This window comes from Plectropomus leopardus, chromosome 14 (genome assembly GCF_008729295.1).
Source record: "Plectropomus leopardus isolate mb chromosome 14, YSFRI_Pleo_2.0, whole genome shotgun sequence".
In the NCBI taxonomy this organism is placed as follows: Eukaryota; Metazoa; Chordata; class Actinopteri; order Perciformes; family Serranidae; genus Plectropomus; species Plectropomus leopardus.
The window spans coordinates 15,185,812-15,197,535 of NC_056476.1; the positions used below are offsets into that span (position 1 = coordinate 15,185,812).

Here is an 11,724-nt window from a genome sequence, read left to right on the forward strand (position 1 = left end):
TCCTCTAAAGCCATTACCAGCTGCTGTGATGCATCCTTCTACAGCAGGCAGCGACGCATCCACGCGCCTGCAACAGTGTCCAAGCGCCACCTTCAGTATCCAACCTGAGGGAGGAAAAAAGCAAATAATCGCATAGCCTGAATCTTTTCCTCCAGACACATCTGTAAAGAGTGGCTGTCTGTCTGGAGAATAACCTCTTCTTTGACACATTTTCTCTCTTTAGTTTTAAAATAAGGGACCTCATGTGCGCTTTGGAGCGTGGATGCGCGTCTCAGGAGCGCAGAGTGCTAACTGTGTGTTTAATATGCCTGTCTCGCCCGGCGTGTTGCCCCAGACACTGTGTACCACAAATCCCCACCTCCACTCCAATGAGAGCTGGGGAGGGAGGAATAAAAAGGGTTAAGGGGAGTCTTGGATGGAGTCTGCGGGGCGGAGTGGAAGGGACCTGATTGGATGGTTGCGCGTGACGCAGGGGACATGAAAAAGCTGATAACTAGTTAAGAAGGCAGTTTGTAACTCTGGAAAAAGAGTGCAGAGCTTGAGACTTACGCAGTGGACGTGGACGCAAAACACAAGAGCCGAGGCGTCTTGGGGCACAGAGAGGAGGGCTGATAGACACTGTGCGTCCGGACACAAAGTGACTTGTTGGAAAAACGGAGGACAATGGTGCAGCACACAGACAACAGCGAGACGGACGGGAGCATGTCCAGGGAGGCTACGGATTCTGAGGAGAGTGAATTTATGGCATGCAGCCCCGTGCCGATAAACCCGGACTGGTGCAAGACAGCCACCGGTCACATCAAGAGACCCATGAATGCCTTTATGGTGTGGTCCAAAATCGAGAGGAGAAAGATCATGGAGCAGTCACCGGACATGCACAACGCGGAGATTTCAAAGCGCCTGGGGAAGAGGTGGAAGATGCTCAAGGACAGCGAAAAGATCCCGTTCATCCGAGAAGCCGAGAGGCTGCGGCTAAAACACATGGCCGACTACCCCGACTACAAGTACAGACCGAAGAAAAAACCAAAGCTCGACAGTTCAAAATCATCAGCACCGTCTCCGGAGAAGTGCGCTAAAATTGCAAAGACTCCCAGCAAGAAGTGTTCAAAGATAAAGACTAAGAGCGCATCCAAGTCCTCGCACGGTTACAACGAGGACTGTGTGTTTCCCAGCTTAAAAGTTACAAAGACTGTGAAAAGTGAGCTCACCGACGAGGACGACGACGACGAGTACGAAGAGGACTACCGGATGGGGATTAAGGCGGCGGGGGACGAGGAGCGCCTGAGGCCGTACAATGTAGCCAAAGTTCCCGCGAGCCCAACTTTGAGCTCCTCGGCCGAGTCCGAGGGCACGAGCATGTACGAAGAAGTGCGGAGCAACAACAGACTGTTTTACAATATCAAAAACATTACCAAGCAGAGCACATTGCACGCTGCTTCTGTCTCACCAGCATCCTCCAGGTCGGTCTCCACATCCTCCTCCTCCTCCAGCAGCAGCAGCTCCTCTTCCGGCGAGGACGCGGACGATTTGCTGTTTGACTTTAGTTTAAATTTCGCCCCCAGCGCTCCAGGCTCGGAGCTGGGCAACCCCAATTCAGGAAACCTCTCCCTGTCTCTTGTGGATAAGGACCTGGACTCGTTCAGTGAGGGCAGCCTGGGCTCTCACTTTGAATTCCCAGACTATTGCACGCCAGAACTCAGTGAGATGATTGCCGGGGACTGGCTGGAGGCGAACTTTTCCGACCTGGTCTTCACATACTGAGAATTGAGAAAAAAAGTTCCTCTAGTAATAACAGAGAAGGGAGAAAGTAAATTATATATGTGTCCTGGTCAAGTTGTCCCTAGCCCTGCCTCCTGTGGGTTTTCTGAAGGGTCCTCGTGGAGGGAGGTGGAGGACCAGGAGGTGAGGTTTGAGGAATGAGATGCTTATGAAGCTGGTAGCAAAAAAAAAAAAAAAAGTCTGCAGACGTTTTTTTTCTGGCAGCATGACAGGGTTTTATGGATTTTTTCCCCCCAAGTAGGTCTGCATTTACTTTTCAGCTTAAACGGACCACAAAAGGGAAAAATAACGTGAACTTCTATGCATCTTATCCTCTTAAAAACATTAAAAAACTGCAGGGAGCTGATACGGACTGTGGACTGACTCAAAGCAAATCTGTGAACTGACAATTGTTCAGGATGTTACTTTACAACGGTTTATGTAATTTCTAAATGCCGCAAATGTTTGTTTCTTTTGTAACTGATTCAGTTTACCTCCTGGTTTTGGTAAATTAAGCAGCCTAAACCTCTGCAGAATACAGGTGTGGAGGAAAACATTTTGATACATAACAGACCTCATCTTTTTAAAAGAAAAGTAAGATATTTTCAGGCATATTTTTGTACAGTTAAAAGGGAATGTTCTTACTGTGCTTTCAGTGAGTTTCAGGCACTTCTTCCCTTTATCATTTGTTTTTAGCATGCAAGGGAGTCCTGGTTTTAAGGATTAAGTTAAATTAAAACTTGCATCAAAAATGCCTTGTGATTTCAAACTAGGTTTTGTACAGTTGTAGAGCAGATTTGTTGAGTATTTGTAGACGATACAATGGCATCATGGGGAACACATACCTCAGAGCTGGAACTAGTTTCAAGATTGTATATGTACTGTAATATAGTAAAGTTAGGAGTTTATGTATATCATACTCGTGATATGTGGATGGGTCCCAATCGCAGGTGTGAAACTGGATTTTGGTATTTTTTATGGCACATACTGTTTTTCCCCCCTCTCATTTTTTTGTGCAATATATACTCTTAAGATTCAGACCATCAACAATTGTAGCAAGTGATGGAAAAACAGACTTGTGCACTGTCAACATCATTTCATGTTATGATGCTGAAGCCTGTCCGGGCAGAAAAATAAACAAATCAGCTGGAACTGATACAAAACAATATAATATGGCCTCATGGTGTGATGCATACTATATCAACACAATTTGAATGTAATTTGACACATAACAGGCATATCTGACACAAAATCTGAATCTGAAAAATTAGGGAAAGTACGAGTTCTGCAGAAGGGCATAGTCTGATACAAGTACGTGGTGGTCTGGCATTAGTTTAACAAGCAAGCAAAAAAGAACATTCCATAGTCCTGTTTCATGAAATGAAACTTTATTTTAAAACTGAAGACTGCCTTCTTTTTTTAAAACATTAACCATAAACCTGTATTTTTTATTTCTTGCACTTAAAAAAAAGCAGATATTGTTTATTTTTATGTGGGTCTTACATATGAAGTCTGTTTGATAAAAAGGTTTTGGAATATGACCTAATTATATGCCAAGACGTTTTGTTGGAAGTTCTAGGCAGTAGTTACTTCACATTCCAAGTGTGAATCTGTCTTTGACTCATCTTTTAATAAATAAGTACCTACCACCTTCGACTGTCCTTTCAGTTTGTGAATATATGTACACAGATGTGTTATTTGTTGCGTTTGCAAAAAAAAAAGGATGTGATAACAGAATGATGCCTATTTTGTATGTAGGCGGATACTCTGAAATGGATGGGCTCAAACTAACATGTGAATTCACATTTAATAAAAAGGAAAAAAAAGGAAACTTTTAAACTGCAGTGTCGGGGTGCTTTACTGTCGCTTTCTTTCACAACACCTCCCCCCTTTTAAAACGGACACTGCGGCTTTAAGAAATTGAATTGCCCGCTGGCTTGCACGGAGCGACGTGATTGGTGGTTCTCGGTGGTCCCCTTGGAGACGGAGCTGGAAACAGGAGCCGCTCTGCACAGTGTGTGGGAGCTCTCAGTCTGTCTGGCTTCCATTCAGAAAAGTAGCACTCTGCTGCCCGGCACAGAACGGCATGAGAGCTGTGCGAACAGAGGGCTGAAAAAATGTCTTAATGGGACATATGCTCACTCTGGGATAAACAATGGCACTTTTTCCAGACAGATACTGTTTAATCTCTGAAAAAAATGCTCAGAGTCTAACTCAAATGTGAAACTCTAAAGGTCTGTCTTGAAGTCCACTAATCCTTCATGTCAGTAGTGAAATGTGTTTTGGGAACAGGGGTAGTAGGTCAGTAGGAACAGCAGAGAAGGCGTAATATGGTTCTTCGTCAGTTCTTGAGTACAACAGCTTCTCTCTTTTATCGCTCAGTGCCTCATTTCCACCAGGGAGTTCGGATAAATAAAAGTAAATAGCTGGTAGGACACAGAACGAGCAGGGATGCGGCACTGGATGATAAGAGAACCCCTGAAGTAATAAAAAGACAAACATAAACACTAGTGGGTGAAATATTCTGTGAAAACAGAATGTATAGTGCACCTTGCATACAATAATTTAACCGTGATACAATGTTATTGTGCAGAGCTGATTATGTTATGACTCAGTCTGAGTCACAAGGATCTTGTCATCTGTAGCTACTGTATGCAAGCTCTCTCATATAAAGGTTGTTTATTAGAAGCGATGAGCAATAGTGTAATGCGTCTCAACCATATATGATGTCATGTAAAATGCAATTAGCATAACAAACCATTAATTTAAAGCGATAACATCTTCACAGTGTCGCCAGAGGACCGCAGATGGAGCCTTTTGTCTCCTCCGTGGGGCCCCGTTCAGAGAGACCCACCTTTAACAGATCACATATAAAGAACCAGAGGCCTCGGCCACTGAGAGATTTGTGTTCATTACAGCAATAGAATCTAATGATGAATATTTGCCATGCATGGCTGCACAGGTACTAGCCCCCACATTAAGTCAGTTTGCAAATCTGTAATAAAACATTTATCTAGCTATTACTTTACCTGACCTATTGGTCAAAGTTGCTAATGGGTTCCAGGGCTATTCCCAATAGAATCTCAACATTGATTTTGTGTTCCTCTGAAATATCTGCTCAGGGCTAATGCCACCGGTACACGTTGAAATGAAATTAGTGACCCGTTGAAATTTCCTTCTATTTCCTCCTTAAATAAATAAATGGAAATCTAGAATGCTCCGGAGACGCTGAGTGAGATACCGTCCTCCCCAGGATCCAGCGGAGGGGGGATATTGTGGCGACAAAAGAAAGTAATTTCCAATCCCTTGAGCGTTTAAATCATTCATATAACCTAGGATGTCACAGTCAAATGCTGCGTGTGACACCTTTACAAAGACCCTGAAGGCTGGAGGTTGATCTCCCAGTTGCAAGTTGCTTAAATTGGACATCTAAAATATGTCAATGCTATCTCAGTGCACAGAGATTAAATTCCTTTGTGACCGGTCTCTGTCTAAGTCCACTGATGTTAAATCCAGTAATAATGCAACCAGTTATGTTTTTTCACCGCACTGACTCTCACCCAGTGAGCTCAGTTGCATTACATCACTGCTTAGCTTATGCTGCTGCGCAGTACGATTCCATGTTGTGTCATCGTTGATCCACATGTGCTCCTCTTCTCCCAGTGGGAGGCTGTCTAATATTGCTATGGGAATACAGATATATGCTTCTCCATGCTGGAGGTTTCATAACAACAATAACAGCACCTCTCGCCTAAATTTAAACCTGTTTACTGTCTGTTAATTGACAAGCGGGCGCGATTTATGGTATCTGCTCCAGAATCTGCTGTCTGACATCGGGACGGCGTTGACACCCCTTGTGTCCGAGCAAAGCCCCTCTCCTGCTCTGTTACACAAGCATGTCATGCTGTTAGGCACCGCTAGTGCTTTACAGCTCCTGCAAGCAGTGTGACAGTATTGAAATGACACACCAGCAGTAGGTCCTGTGTGCAACAGTGAGTCCTGCGCTGTGATCCAAACAGATATTTGGACCATAGATATCAATTATTATCTAGTGAATCCAGGTGAGAAAACATTATTTTTTTTTACAGGATGCCTGTTTATTATGAAATTTTCAATATAATGACCTTATAAGTGCTTATTCCTAATGCTGTTCACTAGCTGATAGTCAGGGAGAATTTGAATGGAAAATTGCCTGCCTGAGCAACAGTCCGGTCCCTGTGTCCTCTACTCCAGTCTTGGCCTGGGGCGACTCCTGCTGCTGTTGATGGCTATCCATTTGCTCTGCCCTCCCAGTGTATGGGAGGGAGGCAGAGAGGGAGCATCGGCCCCATCTGCTGCACTGATATTTACTATCCCTTCACATTTGTGAGAAGGAGGGGGTGGCAAAGACCCAATTCCCTCATGGTGTTTTAGCACTCTTGCACATACACACATGTGCACACACATTTGAAGGGAGTGAATGAGAGAGAGAGATAAGAGGCGAATGGATAGAGTGGAAAAAGTGCTGTACGTATGAACCAGAGTTAAACTCAGATTTAACTTGATGTGGCTCGGATACAAAACAGGCGGTGTAACAGATAATAAGTGTGTAGCTGGGAGCAAGTAACCCGCATGGTCTGCTGCTGCCTAATTTTCCATTCACAACTTCATTGCAGTTTTTCATTATTTAGCAAAGGCAATGAGACATTGAAAAGAAGTTTTTTTTCGGGGGGAAGCTGCTGTTCTGAAAGCAGACACAGCAGGTTGTCGAGAGCAGTTTAAGCTTGCGGTGCTATTGTCTCTTTGACACAGAAACAAACAGTTCAATCACTCCTCCAAGAATATGTTCTGACACGTGGTAAGATCTCATTGGGAGAAGGTCACTTTTTAGGTTGTGGGGAGCTGCTGGAGGTCGCGCATCCGTCATGTGAATTATCTGTTGAGAGGGCAGGAACCCGGTCGCACACCTGCTTCTCTTTTCAAACCCAATTCTGGAGTTTTCTATTAATCGAATTGATCAAATGGAGTGTCCTGGGTGACATTTTACAGATTCGGGTGTTCAATATGAGCTGTGCGTGCCACTCAATGTGAGAGAGAAAATGCATTGAGCCTTTTGGGTTTCAAAAATGCCACAATAATAGTCTTAGTTTAATTAGAGCTGACTTGCAATGACATATTTGTTTAGAGAGCAAACCCCCAAGTTGGTTGGCCTGATGGAGGTCAGTTAAGGATTTACATAACCTTGTTTGGAATTAAGTGTGACTGTATGCTTGATATTTATTTTAGAGCTTTACAGCAGCTGCGGGAGCCCATTGCACTTTCCAATAAGAAAAAAAGGGCATAAGCCCTCTATGTCAGGGTCACGATGGGTCATAATGTATGCACCAAAATCACATTTTAATCCACATTAGCGCATAAGCGAGTGTGTTTTTATCAAGTTACATTCATTTGGTTTAGTTTTTATAGCTTTATATAATCCAGGAGTCCATATGTGTTTATATGTGCTTGTTGACCAGATAATGTTGTTGCCCTCTAATCAAATGGAGTGTATTATAGTGTATTATTAGAGCTCACTGCTCTCTTATTGCGTGTGTGGATCTGCTGAGGAGATTGTGTTTGGCTTTTTGCCCAGATGCATGGATTTAAGACCACAGTGTAACCCCCCTCCCCCGTTTTTGGTGTGAGTGTGTGCATGTGGCTGTTTGTTTGTGAGGTTTTTTTTTGGTTTGTTTTTTGTTCCTTGTCATGCGAAATGCAGAAACTTAGCTGGTACTGGAGCATGGACCGGTCTTGAAGCAAGTTCTCAACCAAGGATATCAAGGTTTCATCCCATTCATAGGAATCTGGGACTGTGGGGATCCTCTTCCAGATAATTTTGAGCATCAAAGACTAACGACTCTGACTCATCAAGCCAATGGTCGACCGTCGGTCAATGTTGGGCCGGCGGTGAGCTTCTGCTTCTGTCACCCTCGTCACGAACAGAAGTGTGGGATGTAAACAAAGAACCAAAGTCAAGAGAGAGTAAGCTTGATCGGTCTTTGGGTTTCTCTTTTTGAATGATGATCACTGCCGCCTGCTGGTATGGAGAGTTATATCCCTTGCCGTGAGTGCAGAAGAATATGTGTGCAGACTGGCCTTCAGTTGAAGTCCTCTTGTGAATTCATGTGCAACTTTTTGGCTGAGACACAGGCAACGTGAGGGGATGTGAGGCAAAGTCAGGGACATGAAGTGACGTAAGGCAACATGAGGCGACATGAGGCAACACGAGGTGATGTGAGGCAACATGAGGCGACGTGAGGTGCCATCAGGGACGTTATATGACGTCAGAGACGTGAGGTGATGTGAGGCGACGAGTGTTAACTCAACAGTCGGCTGGATCACTACTAGTTCTTTGATGTTGGTTTGATGTGTCTGGGCCTTTAAAGTGAGTGTGCAAGATTTAGGGGGATTTATTTGGCATCGAGTGGTGAGAGTTGCAGATTGCAATCAACTTCTCCTGGTTAGAATTCTGTCAGTGTTCTATGTTCAGGTTTTCATCAGGAACCAAATTATCAGCAGAGGTCTTTTACTCTCCAAAACAAACAGACCAGGTGATTTAAACCGGTAAAACACAAAATAAATCAGTTTTATGGTACAAATCAGTGTTTTTCCAAAGCTGTTTCGCTGTTAGATACTTCACAGAGCTCAGCACCTGCATAAACAAACAGGCTGTGTGCTCACCTATTTTCTCAGATAACTTAATGTGGACACAACTTATTTTGGATCCAGACTTTCTAAAGGTTTTTACAGGGAGATGAATTATCTTCCTCTCAAAGCAAACAGGCCAGGTGATTTAAACGGGTAAAAACACTAAATAAGGAAGTTTCAAGTTTTAAAACATTTTTTCCAAAGCTATGGTCACAGAGATCCTTCTAACAGCGGTGGCCAACACAAAACCGTGAATGGCATGGTAGAAACACAGCAATGCAACATGGTGATTTCTGCAAACAAAGACCCATTCCCTATGTACTGTATATATAAACAGCTTACTTTTAGGTGCAGAAGACACAATAATTCTTATTTTCTGGTAATTGTACACTAAAGAAAATATACTTATTCTATTCCTGCTGATATATATTCTTTTAAATACTTCACACTGGACCTTTAATTTCCTGCAATCTGGTGAGTTTTTATCCAAAAGCCTTTTCCGCAGCAATTTATGGTATGAATATCTTCAATTTGTCAAAACATGTTTTGACAACAAGTTTTTACACTTTCTAAAAATTGAGTGGGACATGTTCCCTGCATTCCCCACATTTCTACATGTATAGTTCTGGACATTGAGTATGCTTGTTCTTGATCATGGAGCACCCAGCATAGTCTTGTAGTTATACTAAAACTCAGTTAAGGGGAATCTTCTGCAAGTCTTCAATTTAATGATAGCAGCAACAGACATTCATGACCCCCTACCTACCCACCCCAGGATTAAGTCAGGCTGTAATCTAGATCCAAAACTGCAGCTCAGGGGGACTCCATGCAATTTCCCCCTAAAGCTAGAGCAGAGCCAGCAGTTGGTCATTCATATGCATCTGAAATCTAATACTCTGCTGCTGTGCCCCTCTGTGGCCCCACCTTTCCTGACTCACCAGTGAACCTCAACTCCTCCAGTGCACTCTGACCATTATACACTGTGTTTCCTCCCTCTCTCTCTCTCTCTCTCTGTCTGTCTGTCTGTCTGTCTTGCCCTCCCCCTCTCTCCCTCTATTTGCATGTTACCCAGGTTACACTGTCAGGGTACCCCCCTCACAGTTAGACTCGACGCAGGGTCTCATTTGATAGTCTTTGCTGCTTCAGTAAATAATTAGCACACTGAATCCTCTGGGGCCCTATACAGGAAGCATGGCTTGCTTACCAGGGGGGCTAAGGTTCTAATGATTGCTATCCTGCAAGGTTTTTGATAGCGGGCCCCCTGCCTCCAACTCAACACAGCCTACGTGAAAAACATAACACATAGCCCTCTCGAATTAATTATGAATGTGAATGTGGATGATGCTAGACAGACTCGATTTACATTCTCAGACTTTTGAAGCATTAGTCTGTTATAAAATGCTTTGTAAGTTTGTGCTTGCAAGGAAGCCGATGAGAGGAATATTCTTGAAAACAGATGTTTTTAAGGTGCTTTGCTGAGCTAAATGCGATTATGTTCTGCAATCAGTCAAGTTGAAATGTTGATATAAAGTTCTAGACTTTGAGACAATGAAAAATCTTGCAGCAAATTACACCAACATGCTGCGTAATGAGTTATATGTTCAGCAGATGCATAAAACATTTATTCCAAATCACAGCAGCAGCTCCATTCTCCTGAATAATCTTGTACTTCTGGTAAAGCAATCCATATTTTACCAAACCAGAAACATCAAACAGTTGCCAGTTGGATGTTTGACCTCGCTGATTAGCAAAGGAGACACTCAGACGAAGTAATGCTCTCTCAGGATTGCATCTATAAAATGACAACTCCTGCCAAAAAGTCCATTAACTGCATGTAGATTTTAATGGCTCTGTCCAACTATATATTCAGAGACAACTTCAGATGTTATTGTAAGAGATGGAGAGACTAAATGAAAATGTGCCAGCAGCTGAGTGGGACTTAAAAAAAACTTCCCTCCCCCTATGCCCTCCAGTGCATGTTGAACCCAAAAAAAGGGCAAAACGAATCATGCTGTTGAATTATTCATATGTATGCAGAATGAACAATTCATATGCATCATGCTGAATCTATATCCATTATGGAGAAATGTTATGTTCATGAAAAATACAGCACATCAGAAACTACATCTTAAAGAGTGTCGGGGCGCGAGCAAGTAATTCTGTATTTCTGGGAGTTAAGCACAGAGTTGGCAGTTTCTATCTCCTCCCAATGGGATTCCTAGGTTGATTTTATTGTCTCCCCAGTGTTCCCATCATGACACAGACTTTGAGGCCTAAACCAGAGGAACATGTGGCCTGGTCAAGGCGACAAACAAGACAGTGTAGAGACACATATTACGTGCTACTGCCACATATGCGGCGTGCACAGCCTCTGTGGGAGGTTCTGGGTGGTTGTAGATTGTTTGTAGCCGGTGGGGACTGGAGCTATAGTGTCTGAGGAGATGTGACATGTAGCCCCACTCTTCACTGCTGATACACACAAACACTGCTCACACAGACAGACACACACACACACACACACACACACACACACACACACACACACACACACACACACACACACACACACACACACACACTCGCCTTCTCTCCCTGCTTCTCTCCTGGCTGGTCAGAGTTATTCATTTCGTCGAGCACCTCAGCCGCCAGCAGAGAAATGCTGTCACTGGGTCATTACAAATACCCACGGGCGGTTGAGAATGTCCTCACAGATACAGGAGACAAACGTGGGCCTGCATGGTGCTGCCTGAGTGTGGCTGTTTGATGGTGTTCTGAATGACCTACATTTCCCTCCTTCAGATATTTCATATTGGACCTGATGAAATCACGGATCGCTAATCCGAGACCCTACAGAATGGAGTTATTTTCTCTCCCACATTATACAACTGAAACACACAGGCATACCATAGCCAAGTTCATTTCACATGTAAAACATATTTCTGATTTATTCTAAGACACTATATACCGTTTCTTGTTAAATCATATCACTTGTTAGATTATACATAGCGATTCAAGGCATCAGACTTACCGTTATGCGCTGATTTGAATGCTGTTGTGATCATGAATGCTGGTGAACCCACAAGAGGATTGTGCAGCTTTTGCTGCCACTAAATCTGCACAAATAAGACAAAAGAGAATTCGCTTCTTAAAGCACACGCAAATGGTGAAATGCACCCATTTCTGCGCTGCCAAGCAAATTGCGCCTAGATTCTCCTGTGCTATATGCATGTATTTGAATTAGTTAATAAGCAAACATTTCTATGCAAATAAGTCTCATTGCAAAAACCATCCAGCTCATAA

General features: G+C 43.4%; 1 protein-coding gene across 1 annotated transcript; it reads left to right on the plus strand.

The window, feature by feature from the left end:
• Positions 1-537: 537 nt before the first annotated feature.
• sox11a (SRY-box transcription factor 11a) lies at positions 538-3,534 on the plus strand. The gene has a single exon (XM_042501394.1). It carries the CDS (start codon positions 664-666, stop codon positions 1,759-1,761), a length of 1,098 nt encoding a protein of 365 aa, XP_042357328.1. The 5' UTR covers positions 538-663; the 3' UTR covers positions 1,762-3,534.
• Positions 3,535-11,724: the final 8,190 nt, after the last annotated feature.

Coding starts and splice junctions, on each gene's coding strand:
- sox11a (XM_042501394.1), top strand. CDS start 664: ATGGTGCAGCACACAGACAACAGCGAGACGGACGGGAGCATGTCCAGG.